This window comes from Loxodonta africana, chromosome 18, assembly GCF_030014295.1.
Source record: "Loxodonta africana isolate mLoxAfr1 chromosome 18, mLoxAfr1.hap2, whole genome shotgun sequence".
Lineage (NCBI taxonomy): Eukaryota > Metazoa > Chordata > Mammalia > Proboscidea > Elephantidae > Loxodonta > Loxodonta africana.
This window is the reverse complement of record NC_087359.1, coordinates 81,239,335-81,259,982: the sequence shown is the minus strand read 5'-3', so window position 1 is coordinate 81,259,982 and position 20,648 is coordinate 81,239,335. Positions and strand designations below refer to the sequence as shown.

Genomic DNA, 20,648 nt, shown 5'->3' with positions numbered 1-20,648 from the left:
AACTTCAACATTTAATTATTCAGAAAAGAAGGCCAAGAAGACACATCCAGAAAGTAAGAGTCAATTCCAAATGGATTAAGATTGAAAGAAAAAATTAAATGACAAACATATCAGATGAAAACAAAATCAAATATATATGTAATCTTGGAGTGAAAAAGGACTTTCAAAGCATGGATCAAAAGACAGAAAAATAAGTTTCACAGATTTGAAGACATTAAATCTGTATATCAAAAAGCACAGCAAAACTGAAAGGCAAAAATAAGAAAAAATATCTGTAACATAACAAAGGAAAAATATCTCACATATACAAAGCTTCTAGAGATCACAAAGAAAATGGCATTATCTCCCATAAAAAAATAGAGAAGAGTGGTGCATAGGCAAGTCACAAAAACGAACAGAATTAAAAATACAACAAGGAGAAAAGATATATCCGTAATCACAGAGGGAGGTTTTAGAACAATTCTCCCAATAATCAATAGGACAAGAAGATAAAAAGAATCAGTAAAAATTTAGAAGCTTTAAAAAGCATGCTTAGCAGTTATGGCCTAATGTACACATAAAGTAATGTATCTAACAGGTACAATTTTTTCTGAAGGTCCTATGTGTGGAAGGTATATTCTTTTCGAGCGCACATGAAACCTTTAGAAAAAAAAAAAAATGACCATAACTGAGCCAGAAGTCAATTTTCAACAAAAAGGACCAAAGTCAAAAGGGTATGATTTCTGACCATAAACACAATGAAGCCAGAATCAATAACAAAAACAAAAGACATATGTGGGTCAAAAAAGAAATTACAGTGGAAATTAGAATGTATCGTGGACAATAATGAATACCTATCACAACTTGATGGCTAAAACTAAAGCAGTTCTTACCGGGACATATATTGTCTTAAATGGTTTTATGAGGAAAAGAAAAAGGGCTGAAAATCAATGAGTCAGGTATCACAAGAAGTTAGAAAAATAACAACAAATTAAATGTAGAGAAAATAGAAAGAAAAAAATGATTAGAAAAGACATTAATGAAATAGAATGCAAACATACAATAAAGATCAAGAAACCAAAAATCAGGTTTTTGAAAAGACTAATTGTTAAACTGCAGATAAGACTGATCAAGAAAAAAAGAGAGTCTATATAACTTGTCATAACTGATAAAGGGACATCACGAAAGACCCTGGAGACACTAAAAAGATAATAATGAGGGTATTATGAATGACTTCCTGTCTACTCATTTCAAATATCACACAAAAGGCACAAATTCCTTGAAGAGTATTAAAATATGTACTGTAGGATCTCTTCTTATTTAAAAATGTAACATATGTACGTACACAACCACCACTCATCTGTCAGTTTGTGCTACTGTGGTGGCTTGCATGTTACTGTAATAATGATGGACTGGTTTCAGCAGTCCTAGTAACCTACTTCTGAAAATTAGCCAATGAAAACCTTATGGATCACAACAGAACGCTGACTTGCTTGCTTTAGACATGTTATCAGGAGGAATCAATCACCAATGAAGGCCATGTTTGGTGAAGCTGCGGGCCAGCAAGGGCCAGGGAGACTCTCAGTGACATGGACTGGCACAACGGCTGCAACAATAGACTCCAACGTGCTGGCGATACTGAGGATGACATGGGACTGGGCAGCATTTCACTCTCTTGGACATACGGTCGCCATGAGTCAGAGTCAACTCGATGGCAACTATCTATCTATCTCCACATACAACCTACAATTACCTATCCTGTTTTGTATGTAAGCTGGTATACTATTTCAGAAAGTAATTTTGCTCTCCAAAATATGTATAGAAATATACATACATGTCAACCCCTCAACGGTATGTCTCAATATCCACCCTAGAGCAGCATTTCTCCACCTCAGCGCTATCAACATTTTGAGCCAGATGTTGGGGGTTGTCCTGTGCACTGAAAAGATATTTAACAGCATCCCTGGCCTCTATCCACTAGATGCCAGCAGTGCCAACCCAAGTTGTGACAATCAAAAATGTTTCCAGACATTGCCAAGAGTCCCCTGAGGTGCAAAATCATCTCTAGTTGAGAATCCTGGACTAGAGAAACATAACGTACATCTGTCAGATGACCTTAATTTTCAGCTGTAAAACCCACTGCCGTTGAGTCGATTCCAACTCATAGCGACCCTATAGGACATCAAAATGATATCAAAATGATATGAGTGGAAAGGGAAGACTGAGGATGGGAGAGGTAATCAAGGGAGAATTCATTTTGCTTATATTATTTAACCTTTTTTACAAGGAGAATATATGAAAAATGCATTTAGAAGTCCTGATACATGCTACAACATGGATGGACCTTGAAACACTATGCTGAGTGAAGTAAGTCCGTCACGAAAGGACAAATATTATATGATCTCACTTATATGAAATACCTACAACAGGCAAATGTACAGAACCAAAAAAAAAAAAAAACCCCAAACCCATTGCCATTGAGTCAATTCCAACTCATAATGACCCTGTAAGACAGAACAGAACTGCCCCACAGGGTTTCCAAGGAGCAGCCAGTGGATTTAAGTCACCGACCTTTCTGATTAGCAGCCAAGCTATTAACCACTACACCACCAAGACTACAAATGCATAGAGAGCAAAGTTTAACAGTGGCTACCAGGGGAGGGAGGGACGTGATGGGAATCTGGCAATGGATGCTGGTGATGGTTGCACAACACGACTGATGTAACGGGTCACTGAATTATACACGTGAAAAATGTTGAAAGGGCAGATTTGCAACAATAAAATGTTGCAAAGGGCAGATTTACAACAATAAAAACAAAACATTTAAAGGATGAAAATAGATGCCTTCACCTTTAGACAGAGAAATTACAAGAAGGAGAAGGTGGCCTCTGCTTCCACATCTCCCATTGTCTCCTTACCCATTCCAACCTGTTCTGTTCCCTCCACTCTGCTGAAACAGTGTCTGTCAAGTTAAGAAATGACCTCCATGTTGCCAAATCCAAAAGACATTCTTCTGCCCCTATCTTATTCCACCTCTGCAATACTTCAAACTCCTGCCCACCACGTCCTCTGTGAAGCACTCTCCTCACCCAGTCTTATGGCTTGAAATACCTCTGTATGTCAGTAACTCCACCGAGTACTAAAAGGGAACTGCACAGCCTGAATTGCTTTTATTAGAAAGGCTGAAAACTAATGAGCTGATCTAAAATGACTACAGATAAACCAGAGTCAGAAATCATAACAGACCAGAGATTGAAAAACCATAAGAGAACATCATAAACATTTCATTCTATTTAAGTTAGAAACTCACAATGAGATAAACAATTAACAGCAAAAAAACTTCCTTAAAAAAAAAAAAAGATATTAAATGTATGGTTAAATTTTTTTTAAAGGCCCAAGTAGTTTTTAAGTAGTTTTTTAAGCACTTGCTGAAACCTTCCAGAAAAAAAAAAAAACTAATTTATACAGTTTCAGAGACGTGAAAAAGAGAGAAAGCTACTCAACTAATTTTGTGAGACTAATATAACCTCAATACCAAAAGTATAAGAGGAAAAAAGTTTTAGGTCAATCTCACTTGCGACTATTGGCACAAAATTTCTAATGTAAATAACGGTAAAATAAATCGAAGTAAAAAAATGACCATCTCATGCCCAGAGATGGAAATATGATTTAACTTTAGAAAACCTATTAATGTAATTCACCACATAAATGTAATAAAAAGTATACGACCATATCAACATATGCACGAAGAACATTCAATAAAATTCAACATTAAAAAAAAAATTTAGCGAACTAGGAATAGAGGGGAACTTGAGAAAAGTTTATGAACCAAAACATCTACAGTAAACATATTTAATGGTGATATATTAACAGCATGTAACTTAAAGAACAAGAAAAAGATGTACCATCACTGCTTCTTCGCAACATTATTCTGAAAATCCTAGTCAAAACAGCAGCAGAAGAAACACAAACAAAATGTGTAAGGATTAAAAAAAAAAAAAAAAGGATTAGAAGAGAAGAAATAAACCATCATTATCTGGAGGCTGTAATGGTTAATTTTGTGTGTCAGCTTGGCTAGGCCAGCGGTTTGGCCAAACACTGGTATAGCTGCTGCTGTTCCATGATGCAGTAGAATGTAACATGATGTAATGACCTGTCAAAATGTCATCTAATGTGTAATCAAGCGACTGAAAAGGGAGTTTCCCCAGGGCATGTTCTGCCTCTAGGCTATACACAGATATTTTGGCAGAACTCTCTCTCTTCACAGTGCACTCTTTCCATCACCTGACCTACAGCTATCAGGACCCAAGTCTGCAGGAGTCTCCAGCCTGCCACCTGACGTCCACACTTTGGACTTCCAGTCCCTCCGTGATCATGTGAGCCAGCAGGAGGCTCCACCCTGTCGCCTGACCTATGGATTTTGGACTCGCTGGCCCCCACAACTGTGTGAGCCAATTCCTTAAAGAAAATCAGTTTCTCTCTCTGGTTCTGCTTCTCTAGAGAACCTTGACTATGACACAGACTACATGACTGTCTACATAGAAAACTTAAAGAGTCTCTACAGTTAATAGAACTAACGAGTTGAACAGGCTAATGGATTAGTATACAAGAATCAACTGCTTTACTATAAATCGTTTTTGTTGGATGCATCAAGTCGATTTTCGACTCACAGTGACCCCATGTGACAGAGTAGAACTGCCCCACAGGGTTTTCTAAGCTGTAATCTTTATAAGAGCAGATTGCCAGGTCTTTCTCCTGTGTAGCCACTGGGAGGGTTCAAATCGCCAACCTCTCAGTTAGTAGCCAAGTGCTAAACTGCTATGCCACCAGGACTCCTTTCCTACAAATTAACAATAGACAATTAGAAAATTTAATTTAAACAAAAGTTAACCATTTTCAACAGCAGCAAAAGCTATAAAACAGTGAGAAAAGATGGACTACTCAATAAATGATTGAGACTACTTTTTTTTAATAATTTTTATTGTGCTTTAAGTGAAGGTTTACAAATCAAGTCAGTCTCTCACACAAAAACCCAAATACACCTTGCTACACACTCCCAATTACTCTCCCCCTAATGACACAGCCCACTCTCTCCCTCCACTCTCTCTTTTCGTGTCCATTTCGCCAGCTTCTAACCCCCTCCACCCTCTCATCTCCCCTCCAGGCAGGAGATGCCAACCTGGAGACTACTGACTTTTAAGTATGGAAAAAGATAAAGTAAGTTCCCTATTTTGCACCACACATAAAAAGCACAAACACAAATATTGATGAATATGACATGAAATTTTAAGAATTCTATAAAACACCATAAAATAAGCGACAGACTGACAGAAAATAATTTTTTTCACCTATTTATAATGCTACTTCTATCATGTATAAGTATCTAAAATACGTAAACAAGTGCAAAAAAATCAAGATAAAGACAAACAGTCCAATTGTTAAAAATGGGCAAAAGAAATCAACAGGTAATTCACAAAAAAAGGAAACCAGAATAGCTAGTTAACATACGAAATCCTCGAGCTCACTTATTACCAGAGAAATTTTAAATACAAATTTAAAAACATGAAATATCATTTCACACCCATCAGATTAACTTAAATTAGTAAAGCTGATAACATCAACTGTTGGTGAACTCCGAATTCCTAATAAAGGTATAACTGATATTTTAAGGTCCAGAAAGTCTTCTTCCCACTGTGTACCCAAAACCAGCTCTCACGGACGAACATAAGAAGTCACTAAACAATCACTGTAACTCTCTTACTAATGGAAAAAAAAAGTAAAAGTAAACTTCAGTTTATTCATACAAGGGACTTACTTAGTAAAGTGAATAGACACACATATATATATTAACATAGATTAATGTGAAAACACAATGTAAAGTAAAAAATAATCAGATTAAAAAAGAAAAGGCACAATGTAATAAAATGTACATATTTTATGTACATAATATGTGTGTATATACAAATAGACACAAACATAAACATACATACATATACAAACATGGGAATGATTCATACCAACTTCAGGATAGTAGTTACCTCTAGGGAGAAAGAGTATGAAAGGACATTGACTAAATTTGAAATATTTTATTTTGTAAAAAGGAAAAGATATTATATACCTAGTAGAATAGCTAAAATAAAGTTAAAAACCTGTTGGTTAGAAACACGAGAACTCTTACGCTCTGCTGGTGGGAGTGTAAGTCAGTACAATGACTTTGGAAGCCGGTTTCGCGGTATCTACTATCAATGTACTCAAACATACCAAGGTCACGAAGACAGCACAGGGCCAGACGGTGCTTCATCCTGTTGTACACAGGCTGCCATGGGTTGGAACTGACTCAATGGCAACTAAAACAACAACACTAAAGGTGACGATACACCTACCCTGTGGCCCAGCAATTTCACTACTCCGTGTTTCCAACAGAAATTACATGCATGTTCACCAAAAAAACGTGTAAAACAACGTTCACTGCGGCACTGTGAACATCTCCAGCAGCACTGGAAACTAATCAAGTGCCTGCCTTCAGGAGAATGGATAAACTGGTCTAACAGAAGAATGAACAACAACGAGAACGAGCAAGCTACCCACTACATGTGAGAGCATGGATGAATTTTATAGCCAAGGTTCAGTGAAAGAAGCCAGACACAAGAGTATATGAAGTATGATTCCATTTTATGAAGTTCAAGGACAGTCAAAACTTATATATGCTGTTAGATGTCAGGATAAGGTTACTCTTGGAGCAAGAGGTAGGAGTGACTGGAAGAAAGACCCGGGGTTCTTCCAGGGTGGCAAAAAACCCATTGTTGTCGAGTCTATTCTGATTTATAGCGACACTACAGGACAGAGTAGAGTTGCTCCACGGGGTTTCCAAGGAGCGGCTAGTGGATTTGAACTGTTGACCTTTTGTTTGGCAGCTGTAGCTCACCGCAGCTCTTAACCACCGTACCTCTAGGGCTCCACTTTAGGGTGATAGTAAGGTCTAGTTCTTGCTCATGCTACATAAATGTGTTCAATCTGTGAAAACCCACAGAAATGCACTTATGATATTTCCTCTTTATGCATTTTATACTGCAACAAAAAGTTAAGGGAGAAAAAGAGGCAAAATAGATAAATAGGGCAAAATATTAGCATCTGCATAATCTCAGTTGTGGATACATGTTATTTTCTAGACTTCTGTATTTGAAATAATTTATAATTTAACATAAAACAGGAAAAAACAGACATGTAGGTACTTCTAACATTATTTATTAAACAACTGGTAAGTGCCACTTCTTCACAGTCCTGCTGGGCTATTATTTCTGAAGACACCCATCTTTCTGACTCACCTGAATAGCTGCTTTTGTTTTTTTTTTCCTCAAACATCCATGGTTCTTTTCCATTCTCCAAATTGTAGTTCTCAACTTTGGAAACTGGAAGCCCTACATATTAAAAAGAAAGAAAGAAATGGGCCTTAGCCATTTGTGATGGACACAACAGTTCACCCTGTGGCACAGTCCCAGTCCCTTGACCTACACAGAGAGAGGATATTACAGGAAGACCTGGAGTATAGGAGGATGGATTGCTAAAGGGAGCTTAAAATATCTGCAGTTTAAGAGTCTGGGCCTGATAAACCTGGGTTTAAAAAGACAAACGTTTTCTACTGTCAAAAAACGAGAGTTTTTTTTTTCTCTGTTGAGTGAGGAAATGTCACAGCAACACTGCAGGTTAGTCCTTAGCTAAGGGAAGATGGAGAAATGGGAAGCTTAGAGGCAGCAGCACAATGCTGTGACTGTAGCAGTTAGAGTTCCTGTCTCCTGATGTCTTCCCTTCCCACCTTTTCTTTTCATTACTGTATCTCACTTTCTTGGGGAATTCATTACAGGGGGCTTGGGAGGACTAACGGCCTTCACATACAAATACATGTATGTTTGTGCACACGTGCAGAGAATGGTGGGCACGTGACCCAGAGCTGGCTAGAGTATACTCCATCTCCCTAGCTATCTTGAGACTCTCAGGGCCCTCTCTGTGTTTCCTGAAACTCACAGGATGTAACTACTTTTTTTGTATTTTGCTTAGCTCCAACTAGAATAATAGCTTAACTCTAGAGTTGCCACTGGTCATCTATGCCACATGGAGAGAGCCTAAGAATAAACCCAATACTGGGCAAAGCCAAGCCAAGTGACAGAAAAAAATGAAAGAAATTCCTGATGATTTATTTGATTCTCTGAATCAAGCTTTCTTTCCTCTTAAGCAGTGTCAGTTGGGTTTCTGACACTTGAACCCAAAAAGCCCTGATACACAATAAGCACAGACACTTCACCAAGAACGCAGAGCAAAAGTAGATTTTCTTCTAGGCCCAAAGGGACTAATGCTTCATGACTCATGAACAACAAAGTGAAGGCTCTGTTAAGCTATTTTACTTTCAATAAAAGCAGGCAGATTTCAATCATAATGAGACCCATCCTTACAAAGGGAGGCCAGATTCCTGTAGTTCTCCAGCATCACATCCCGTTGTGCAGGATCCAGCTTTCCCCACTCCTCTGGGCTGAAATCCATGGCCACATCCTTGAATGTCACAGATTCCTAAAAAACAAAACATATGTTTATCATCTTTCACTCAATAATCTCACTTCCATTCCCCAGTTTCCATGGCCCTGGAGCAGAGGCGTAAGATACATTCAACAGGGGAAAGTGACTATGATATATGAGAAGTATTCTAACAGTGTTCAGATTGTAACTATTCTACATAAAGTCACTGAGTATCAATTAAGTAACAGATAAACTGTGCTAGATTCAATGTAAGAACCAAAAGAAATAGGCCATGGTTTTTTCCTTGGGAAACTACAATTTTTCTGGGGAATAAAAAGCTAAAACACGAAATGATGAGTTAACAATATAAGTTAGCAAAGTAAACAAAACGTAGGCAGAGGAAAAAAAAGCAATGGATTCTTAGACGTGAAACCAAAAGCACAAGCAACAAAAAACAGATAAATTGGACTTCATCAAAATTAAATACTTTTGTGCATCAAAGGACACTATCGAGAGAGGAAAAAGACAACCCACAGAACAGGAGAAAATATTTGCAAATTATATAAGAGATTAATATTCAGAACATATGAAAAACTCCAACAACAACAAAAAACAAACAAGCCAGTTCAAAAATAGGCAAAGGACTTCCGGGATGGCTAAGTTTGTGTGTCAACTTGCCTGGGCCTGATTCTCAGTGGTTTGGCAGTAATGATGTAGTCTGGCAGTTAGGTAATGATGTAATCACCTCCATGGTAAGACTTGCTATGAGCACCCAATCAGTTGAAAGGGAGTTTCCTCGGGGGTGTGGCCTGCATCCAACATGTATGGACTTTCTGGCAAAGCTCGCTGGCTTTTACTTGCTCTGGATCTTACATCTAGCTTATCATCATCTGACTTCAAGTTCTTGGGACTTGAGCCCAGCAGCCTGCCATCTTACCTGCCAATCTTGGGTTTGTCGCCCCTGCAGCTACATGCATCAGGAGAAACTTCCGGCCTGACACCTGATCCATGGACTTGGGACATTCCAGCCTCTACAACTATGTGAGTCATTTCCTTGATATAAATCTCTCTACCTATATACATATATGTACGTGTGTATGTACGTATATATATACACACACACATATATACTGGTTTTGTTTCTCTAGAGAACCCAGCCTAAGACAACTTCAAATGACATTTCTCCAAAGAAGATTTACTAATAGTCAATAAGCACATAAAAAGATGCTAAACATTCTTTGCCATTAGGGAAATGCAAATCAAAACCACAATGAGATATAGCTTCACATCCACTAAGACAGCTATTATTAAAAAAAAAATAACAAGTGTTGGCAAGAATGTGGAGAAGCTGGAGCACTCGTCCATTGCTGGTGAGAATATAAAAGGGGGCAGTTGCTGAGAAAAACAGCTGGTGGTTCCTCAAAAAGTTAAACACAGAATTACCACATGACCCAGCAATTTCACTCCTACGTATATATCCAAAAGACTTGAAAGCAAGAATTCAAATAGATTCTGTACACCAATGTTCATTTAAGTGTTATTCACAATAACCAAAAGGTAGAAACCACCTTACTGCCTATCAACAGATGAATGGATAAACAAAATGTATCATATACACATAAGGGAACATTATGGAATGAGTCAGTCACAAAAAAGAACGAAGCTCTGCTTTACGCTATACCCCAAACAAACAAAAAACCACTCACTGCTCTAAGTTGATTCCGACTCATAGCTACCCTACAGGACAGAGGAGAACTATCCCACAGGTTCCCAAGTGATGGCTGGTGGTTTTAAACTATCTGGTTAGCAGCTGAACTCTTAACCACTGTGCCACCAGGGCTCCTATATATGCTGTAACATGAATGACCTTTGAAAACATTATCCTTAGTGAAATACGCCAGACACGAGAGGACTAATTCTGTATCATTTTACTCATGTGCAATACCCAGAATAGGTAAATATACAGAGACAGAAAGTAAATTAGTGCTTACCAGGGGCAGAGGGAAAAGGTGAAAGGAGAGTTATTGCTTAACAGGTATAGTTTCTTTTTGAGGTGATGAAAACATTCTGGAAATATACAGTGGTGATGATGATACAATGTTGTGAATGTGCTTATTTCCATTAAATGTACACTTAAAGATGGTTGTTGAAATGGTAAATTTTACATTAGGTATTATTTGACCTCAAATAAAACAAACCCAAAAGTATGCCCGCAGAACTCCTCTTGCGATTCCCCAATGAAAATGTGAAGAATTAATCCACCCAATAAGATGATGAATCGAAATACAGAGCTTATGAATGGAGAAGTCATGGAATGGAAGACCGGCAGAAGGCACCAAATCCACCTAAACATGGAATTAAGTCTTAGTAATCTTTGGTCAAACACAGCAACGACAGTGAGGATGGCACAGGATCAGGCCACGTTCCATTCTGCTGTTCGTAGGGTCGCCAGGAGTCAGAACCAACTCGATGGCACCTAACAACAACAATCTTTGGTTATTACCTTTTGGCAGCTACTAAAAATAATGCGAATATAAAAACATTTCGAAAGCTGCATAATATAAAAACATGTCAGTAAAGTGTGTGTGTGAACACTGTTTGCATGAGATGGTGAAAAGGATGAAGGAGGTGAGAAGAGTAGAGGATAAGAAAGAAGGCGAGAAAGTAATGTAATTGTGCTCTTTCCATCTTACCTGGGACAGGTGTCAGGACAGTTTTATTTCTCAAACTGATAAATTGGTATAGGCTTACCTACACTACATATGCAACAGTAAGAAAAACAGAACCAAAAATATTTTCCAAATAACCAGGGTGGAACAAAGGGAAGTTGCAAGAAAGAAAAATAAAACTAAGAATAATCTTGAAAAAGACAGGAAACAGCAAGAAAGCATAGACAATAAGTCCCCACGTTACAAATATTGGACTTATGGACAACTCATACTTGCCCTTTAAAACAAAAAAAAAACCAAACCCAGTGCTGTCGAGTCGATTCTGACTCATAGTGACCCTATATGTAAGACAGAGTAGAACTGCCCCATAGAGTTTTCAAGGAGTGCCTGGCGGATTCAAACTGCTGACCTCTTGGTTAGCAGCCGTAGCACTTAACCACTAGGCCACCACAGTTTCCACTTGCCCTTTAATGTTATGTAAATTCGCTCTCACTTTGAAACGAGAGCAATAAATTCCTCATCACAATCACCTTCACTTGCCTGGAGCCTTTTCTTGCACTAAAGTCAGGCTAAATGAGAACTGCACACACTTGGCCCAACTTCCTTGAAAATTCTTAAAGACACACTCAGGAATGGATCTCGTTCCTAACCTGGGGACTGCCCGTATATGTGTTATGTATATGCAGGTGTATAATTAAAAAGACGAAAAAGTGACCCAAACATATAAAACTAAATATAAGCTAGATAAACTTACTCATTAAAAAACAATTTTTACAGAGCCCTTAGCTTTTTTTTTTTTTTTTTAAAAGATCGGCAGTTCGAATCCAGCAGCTGCTCCTTGGAAACCCTGTGGGGCACTCCTACTCTGTCCTATAGGTTTGCTATGAGTTGGCTCGCTGCAACAGGTTTGGTTTATATGCTAACTAAAAGATAAAGATCTACACTACAGGTGCTCAAAGCTCCAACGCAAAAACATAGGCAAAAATCGTTGTTGTTGTTAGGTGCCATCGAGTTCGTTCCGACTCATAGCGACCCTATGTACCACAGAACAAAACACTGCGTGGTCCTTCGCTATCCTTACAATCGTTATGCTTGAGCCCATTGTTGCAGCCACTGTGTCAATCCACCTCGTTGAGGGTTTTCCTCTTTTCCGCTGACCCTGTACCTTACCAAGCATGATGTCCTTCTCCAGGGACTGATCCGTCCTGAGAACATGTCAAAAGTAATTAAGATGCAGTCTCACCATCCTTTCTTCTAAGGAGCATTCTAGCTGTACTTCGTCCAAGACAGATTTGTTCCTTCTTTGGCAGTCCATAGTATATTCAACACAGGAAAACCTGGTGGCGTAGTGGTTAAGTGCTACAGCTGCTAACCAAGAGGTCAGCAGTTCGAATCCGCCAGGCGCTCCTTGGAAACTCTATGGGGCAGTTCTACTCTGTTCTAGAGGGTCACTATGAGTCGGAATCGACTCGACGGCAGTGGGTAGTATATTCAATATTCTTCGCCAACACCATAATTCGAAGGTGTCAATTCTTCTTTGGTCTTCCTTATTAACTCTGTCCAGCTTTCACATGCATAAAATGTAATATAAAATACCGTGGTTTAGGTCAGGCGCACCTTAGTATTCAGGGTGACATCTTTGCTCTTCAACACTTTGCAGAGGTCCTTTGCAGCAGATTTACCCAATGCAGTGCGTCTTTTGATTTCTTGACTGCTGCTTCCATGGCTGTTGATTGTGAATCCACGCAAAATGAAATCCTTGAAAATGTCAATCTTTTCTGTTTATCATGATGTGGCTTATTGGTCCAGGTGTGAGGACATTTGTTTTCTTCATGTTGACGTGTAATCCGTACTAAAGGCTGCGGTCTTTGATCTTCATCAGTAAGTGCTTCAAGTCCTATTCGCTTTCAGCAAGGTTGTGTCATCTGCACAATACAGGTTGTTAATGATTCTTCCTCCAATCCTGATGCCCCGTTCTTCTTCATATAGTCCAGCTTCTCAGATTATCTTCTCACCATACAGACTGAATAGGTATGGTGAGAGAATACAACCTTGACGCACACCTTTCCTGACTTTAAACCGCTCAGTGTCCCCTTGCTCTGTCCGAACAACTGCCTCTTGATCTACGTAGATTCCTCATAAACACAATTGAGTGTTCTGGAATTCCATTCTCCACAAAGTTATCCATAATTTGTTATCATGCACACAGTCAAATGCCTTTGCATAGTCAATAAAACACAGGTAAACATCCTCCTGGTATTCTCTGCTTTTAGCCAGGATCCATCTGACATCAGCAATGATATCCGTGGTTCCACATCCTCTTCTGAATCTGGCCAGAATTTCTGGTAGTTCCCTGTCAATATACTGCTGCAGCTGCCTTTGAATGACATTCAGCAAAATTTTCCTTGCATGTGACATTAATGATATTGTTCGCTAATTTCCGCATTCGGTTGGATCACCTTTCTTGGGAATAGGCATAAATATGGATTTCTTCCAGTTGGTTGTCCAGGTAGCCGTCTTCCAAATTTCTTGGCACAGACAAGTAAGCACTTCCAGTGCTGCATCTGTTTGCTGAAACATCTCAATTGATATTCCATCAATTCCTGGAGCCTTGTTTTTTGTCAATGCCTTCAGTGCAGCTCGGACTTTCTCCTTCAGTACCATCGGTTCCTGATCATACGCTACCAGGCAAAAATTACCAAATGTAAACAAACAAAAAAAGATGTCACTATAATGAGGAGCACTTGGCTGCTAACCAAAAGTCAGTGGTTTGAACCCACGAGAGACTCTGTGGGAGAAAAGACCTGGGGACTGGCTCCTGTAAAGATTACAGACTAGGAAACCTTATAGGACAGCTCTACTCTGTCCCATACAGTTACTATTAGTCAGAATCAACGCAACAGCATATAAAAACAATAAAATAATATTAGAAAAAAATGAATTCAAGGCTAAAAAGCATTAATTTGGAAAATGACTACAACATATTATGGGTACAGTTATAAGTCATAAATGTTTACCAGTAAAATTTAAGATTAAGTTCATATAAGACAAGAACCATAAAAACTATACACAGATAGACATGCTCAGTTTTGAACAACTTTAACATACTTCTTTAAGTCACAGAGAATGGTAATAATGTTCCAAGGTTGTTCAAATAAATATATGCCAAACGCTATATAACTTGATAGAAAACACATTTTATTTAAACATTCATAAAGCATTTATAAAGTGACCATGAGTTAGGTCATAATTTTCAATAAATTCCAAAACAGCAACAGACCAATAACGCATAATAATGAAGAAAACATATCAGAATATCAAAATAATAATGACAATAAAACATAAAAACCAATGCAAATGGCTAAAACTCAGAGGAAATTTCACAGCTTTTGACACTTCCATGTCATTAAAAAAAAAAGTAAATAAATTAATTGAGCATCTAAGTCAAGTTAGAAAAAGAACAACAAAAAGGAAAACAGAATTACAGGATAAAAGCAGAAATTAAGAGGAAAAAACACAAGAAAAAAATAGGACAGCCAGGAAATATGAATAAGGTCAGCAGATTATAATGTTGTATCAACGTTTATTTCCTGATTTTGAAAGAAGAGAATAAGAATTGAGGTAAAATGTTAACATTTGGAGAATCTGGATGAAGGGTATATGAGAAATCTTTGTACTATTTGCAATGTTCCTGAAGTATGAAATTATTTGAAAATAAAGCTTACAAATTAACCTGAGATTTATGGAATACAAGAATGGTTCTTTAAAAATAAAATGTATAAATCACTAAGTAGCCACTAGACAAGACTTCACGAGGAAAAATTACCTTGATCTTAGAATTTGCATATAAATAGCTAAACTGATATTCAAGTGGGAATTAATTTCTAAACCATTTGAAGAAAATAACCAGAGCAACAAAAATGCAAATCAGTGCATAAAAGACAGAAAAAAACAAAAGAAGAAATAAAGTAAACGATTATAAAATCACATGGCAAGGGAGTCCTGGTTGCATGAAAGGTTAAGCACTTCGCTACTAACAGAAAGGTTGGTAGTTTGAACCCACCCAGCAGATCTGTGGGAGAAAGACCTGGCAATCTGCTCCTGTAAAGATTACAGCCTAGAAAACCCTGTGGGGCAGTTCTACTGTCACATGGGGTCACTACGAGTTGAAATGCACTCGATGACAACCTAACAACCCCAAACCCATATAGAATCACACAGCAAGAAAAATTTGAAACATAGGAGTAATCAGTTTAAATGTGAACTTGTAAAGTTATCCAATAAAGACAGAAAGTTTAAAAAAAAAAAAAAAAAGGCTTAGCTTGTTTATATGACAGAAACCCAAACAAAATTATATTGAAAGGTTGGGGGTGGGGAAAAGAATGGATGGAAATACAGTATTTGGCATATATTTATTTGAACAACCTTGGAACATTATTACCATTCTCTGTGACTTAACAGTACGTGCTCAACAAAAAGTACACATCAAACTGTTAATCTTAGTAAAAAGAAATGAGGGTAGTGTTACTTTTTTCTTTAACATTTGTGTTGTCTGCCTTGTTACAATGGGCAAGAACCAAAACTTTCATTTATTTTTTTAAAATCTAATATGGTAAAAAATATCCCAGACAAATTCTAGTAAGACAGTTGTATGTAGTATTAGCATCAAACAAAATCAAATACAACACAAAAAGAACAAAGAAAGATCTTTTATTTCCGTAAAAGACTCAATTGACACCAAAGCTTTAACAGTCTTGAATCTAACATGGAAGCATTAATATACATAAAGTGTAATGGACTGAATTGTGTACCCCAAAAATATGTGTCAACGTGGTTACGCCATGTGTGGTTGTCCTCCATTTTGTAATTTTCCTGTGTATTCCAGCCCAGCCCACTGCCATCCCGTGTATTACAAATCATAATCTCAGCCTGCGGTTAAAGAGGATTAGGGTGGGATGTCACACCCTTGCTCAAGCCACATCCCTGATCTGGTGTAAAAGAATTTTCCCTGGGGTGTGGCCTGCACCACCTTTTATCTCTCAAGAGATAAAAGGAAAAGGAAGCAAGCAGAGAGCTGGGGACCTCATACCACCAAGAATGCAGCACTAGGACCTGGGGTCCCTGTGCCTGAGCAGCTCCTCGACCAGGGGAAAACTGAAGACAAGGACCTTCCTCCAGAGCCGACAGAGAGAGAAGGCCTTTCCCTGGAGCCGATGCCCTGAATTTGGACTTGTAACCTACTAGGCTGTGAGAAAATAAATTTCTCTTTGTTAAAGCCATCCACTTGTGGTATTTCTGTTATAGCAGCACTAGACAACTAAGACATAAAGAATCTATCCTTCCTCTGGTGCCTGTACCCTGATTTTCATACGGCCACTATCCCTGACCACTTCGGTCCATGTAGTTCAGGCAGTATTGACTCCAACCCTGGCTCACGGGTGGGATGTGTATGTGTAGGTACACTCCACAGGCCTGGCCAATTAGAGAATTACACTGAGATCTGGCCATTGACTGGTCCAGGGATGGGCATAATACCCTGTCAGAGCTAACCTCAGGGCTTACACTAGTGACTGGGAGAGACGCTGACCTTTTCTCTCATCTTCAGTACGGGACTAACCCATTGCCATCGAGTCAATATGGGACTATATAAGTCTAAACCTATTAGGAGCAACACTAGGAGAAAAGCCTGATGATAGGCTTTCGAGATAGAAAAAGAGGTCAGCAAAATAGAGAGAGAAGCCTAGGTTCTAATGTTACTGCTGTGTACCTATCTAGCTAAACCTGAACCCCTGGATTTTTTTTAGTTATGTCAGTCAATAAATACTTCTTTTTTGCTTAAACTAGTTTGAGCTGAGTTTAATGCTTCTTGACTAATGCAGGACAGACAATGGAGACAGGCAAGTATATAAACCGAAACCAAATCCGTTGCCACGGAGTTGAGTCTGACTCATGGCGACCCCCTGTGTTACAGAGGAGAACTGCTCCATAGTTTTCTTGGCTGTAACCTTTATGGAAGATCACCAGGCCTTTCTTCTGCAGCACCACCGGCAGGTCTGAACCAACTTTCAGGTGGGCAGTCGAGTGCAAACTGTTTGTGCCGCCCAAGTATACAAAGAACCCTGAGAAGTCACTTTTACAAATATCAACAGTGTCCAGTTTACACCTTGGATTATGGCAGCAAAGAGAAAGGCCAACTGAGGAATCTTTGAGCTGTGGTATGCCAAGAGCACGTTTTTTCTAACCAACTGCTTTTTTTAAATAAAAAACTTCAAACACACAGAAAAGCTGCAAGACTAATACACCCTTCACCTGTATAATATATCCACCAACCAGACTTTAGAATACTTAATATTTGCTTTTGAGGTGACAGGGAGAAAAATTTGAAAGTGAATTGCACACGTTAACACTTCACCCCTAAAATACTTCAGTGTTCATCATCTTGGAGGGCTGGATTCTAACTGCAACTCTTTAAATTAGGCCTTCAATAAGCATCCCTGCATTCCTCTGAACTATTTGAGTACTTGTTTCTATAATTCACTTCAGCACTTAAGGTGCTTTCTTAAATTCCTACTTAACTGCCAAGGGTATGTTGTTTTCCTCAGGGACACAAGAGTTTTAAGAGGTATGAATATTTCCTTCTAAAAGTTTCCTGCATTACTAAGGACAGAAATCAGCACAGTAGACTGAAGATCAATGCTCCTTTCATGCTTGTTGAGTAGCAATAAATATGAGATTGGCCCACGGGTCCAGAAAGGTACCATGGGTTAACAGAAAACATTCTCTACTGATTCCATTAGTCACTACAAGTAGTCTTTTGGAATTAGAACTCAGCTCTCCAGATGGGCTCTAGCACACAAAGAAACTCCACAGCAAAAAGGTGTGTCTGTACTCTAAGAAATGAGGAGGAATTTCAGTAATCGGGAGAAACTAACGCTCACCTGGGATCTGGCTGTTAGGCGCAGAGCTGCCACTTCTGTGTTCCTCTCCTGGGAAAGGGGAGAATCCTGGAAAGGTGGCGCTAAGAACAAAAAAGCAGTAAAGATCGGGCTTAGAACTATCCTGTGACTAAGATTTACTGCGCCAAAAATCGCTCCACCATATCAATGGTGCTATCCCTACACTCCCTGCAAAAACTGAAGCTGAAAGGAGCCTAAAACTCTACTACCTCCCAGAATGGTGAAGAATGTCCAAGAATGGTGCTACCTGGGGCTTAAATTCAGTCCCTATGGTCATATTCTAAAGGCTGCATTCTCTGGTCTAGAAATTAGAACAAGTCAGTTTATTTCCCAGCTTCATCTACACTAAATTATTATCAGAAAGATAGGCTCATCGTTTTCAAAAATCATCCTGGAAGCTTATTTAAAGCGTAGATTCCTGGACCACATCTCCAAATAACTGGTTGAGTCTGAGGTGCAATCTAGAAATCTGAAATTCTAACAACCGCTACAGAGTAATTCTGATGCAGAAGACCAAACCCCAAAAACTGGAAGTCAGACGTTGACTTCTACGCCTGTTTTCTCCTTCCTAAACTTTTCTCTATTAAAATCACAGGGCTATTGCTCAGACAAAGCGGGACAGCAGAAGTGGAAAAATTTTTTTCTAACTGAAAATCTAAATTCCTAGACCCACTCACGGAGACTAGGATGACCTAATCGTTTGAAAGCAAGAACGTCTGAGGAAATAAAGTAACTGGTTATGCTCAGCTTCAGAGGCTAACATTTTGCCCACATTTTGCGGGGGGGGCGGTTTGGAAGGTCCACTGTGCACCCAGCAGCAGTGGGAAGGTGGGTGATGCCGTATCAAGCCCTCCATCCTCACTCAAAGTGCCCATTCAACCCCCAGGCAAGGAGACAGCCCTCGGTCCAAAGCCACCTCTTTTGAGGCAACTGTGTTTTCCCTCTGGCGGAAGAATTCCGCCTCTCCAGGGCCCCAGTTCGACCCGTCAGCAGCTCTCACCTCTCCTCTCAGGCATTTCAGCTGTCTCCATGGTCACCACCTCTCCTCCCGGCAGGAAGATTCCGATCTTCGCCCAGGTTCAGGCCTCCCCGCGCCCTCGCCGTGCTCCTCCCTGCCGGCCGTCTGGCGGCTCTCCTGGAAGGTGTCCGTTAGGTCAGCCTTCGTCCTGGCGCCTGGCTCGCTCCTACGGCGGTGGGGTCTGGGCACCCGGGGGCAGCACCCCCGAGGCCGGGGGCGTTTTGTCGGAGGGAGCCGTCCTGGGGACCGGCGTCTGGAAGAGGCGGCACTGGGGCCGCCGCGTCGCCGCAGAGGAGAAGGAGCGAGGAGAAAGCCCGCGGCGCTCAGGGTTCCCGCCGCCGACCCGCGACTCTCCGCGCCCCGCCCGCCCGTCGCCCGTCAGCGCCCGCGTCCCGCCCGTCAGCGCCCGCGTCCCGCCCGTCAGCGCCCGCGTCCCGCCCGCCCGTCGCCCGTCAGCGCCCGCGTCCCGCCCGCCCGTCGCCCGTCAGCGCCCGCGTCCCGCCTGCCAGCGCCCGCGTCCCGCCCGCCCGTCGCCCGTCAGCACCCGCGTCCCACCCGCCAGCGCCCGCGTCCCGCCCGCCCGTCGCCCGTCAGCACCCGCGTCCCGCCCGCACGTCGCCCGTCAGCACCCGCGTCCCGGAGGCCGCCGTGGACCCGCTGGGTCCGAGAGCACAGGCTTCGGAGCCGCCGGACGGATTCAGGCCGGAGCGCGAGGGGATGGGCACTCAGCTTCTGGCCTCCAGGCCACTTACAGAAATGCGCGACCCAGCCCCGAGTCGGCCCTGAACGACCCCCCAGGAGCCACCCCCACACCAGGGAACCGAGCGAAGACCCAACCCGCGACTCACCCAGCGCCGCAGCTCCGACAAAGGCAACCAACTTCTCGGGCCTGCACGCGTCGCGCATGCGTAAGAGGGAGCTGCGCGAGGCTGGCGCGCCGGGTCCCGCTCCAGAACTACGTTTCCCAGAAGGCGGTGGGCGTTGCGGGACTCCGTTTCCCAGCAGGTGGGAGCGTGCGTGGAACGTTTGGCAGACTCGAAGGACCAGCTGACCCTCCTCTTGCGAGCAAATGGGGTCGTAGTGCAAGTGTTGATCCTCCCGGAAAAGGGAAGGCGCGGATGCTGAAAACGCGGAGCCGAGTCTTACCTTGTCCGTGGGTATTGTCTACACGTGTGACTACGGTCCAGTGCTTCCGGCTGCTGAGGAGTTCAACGCTAATTACTCTAGTTGTTCACGCCCTGATGTAATTCCCTCCCCTAAGGTTGGACAGGAACTTTGACTTGCTTCTATTTTGCCAGGAGACTCTCTCCCTTGCTGGCTTTGATGAATCGAGTGGTGCTGTTGGAGACGTTTATGTGGCAAGGAATTGAGTGAGAGTGGCCTCCAACCAACGGACAGGAAGGCCCTCAGTCCCACAGCCTTTAAGGACCTAAGTCCTGCCAACAACCATGTGTGCTCCTTCCCTAGGGGGGCCTTCACGTAAGAACTCAGTCCTGGCTGATACCTCGATATCAGGTG

General features: G+C 41.0%; 1 protein-coding gene across 3 annotated transcripts in view; it reads right to left on the bottom strand.

Moving 5' to 3' along the window:
* ZNF286A (zinc finger protein 286A) overlaps positions 1 to 20,028 on the bottom strand; it is a 32,615-nt gene extending 12,587 nt beyond the window's left edge. For 2 of the 3 annotated variants that reach the window (XM_064271812.1, XM_023539603.2), the window contains exons 1-5: positions 19,979 to 20,028; positions 19,113 to 19,247; positions 18,095 to 18,174; positions 8,427 to 8,541; positions 7,305 to 7,397 (exon numbers count right to left, since the gene is read on the bottom strand). In XM_064271812.1, coding sequence (XP_064127882.1) covers positions 7,305 to 7,397; positions 8,427 to 8,541; positions 18,095 to 18,174; positions 19,113 to 19,143 — 319 coding nt within the window. In that variant the 5' untranslated portion in view covers positions 19,144 to 19,247; positions 19,979 to 20,028. The remainder of the gene's footprint in view (positions 1 to 7,304; positions 7,398 to 8,426; positions 8,542 to 18,094; positions 18,175 to 19,112; positions 19,248 to 19,978) is intronic. The other variant, XM_064271813.1, reaches the window with a different exon arrangement.
* Between the last annotated feature and the right edge of the window lie 620 nt (positions 20,029 to 20,648).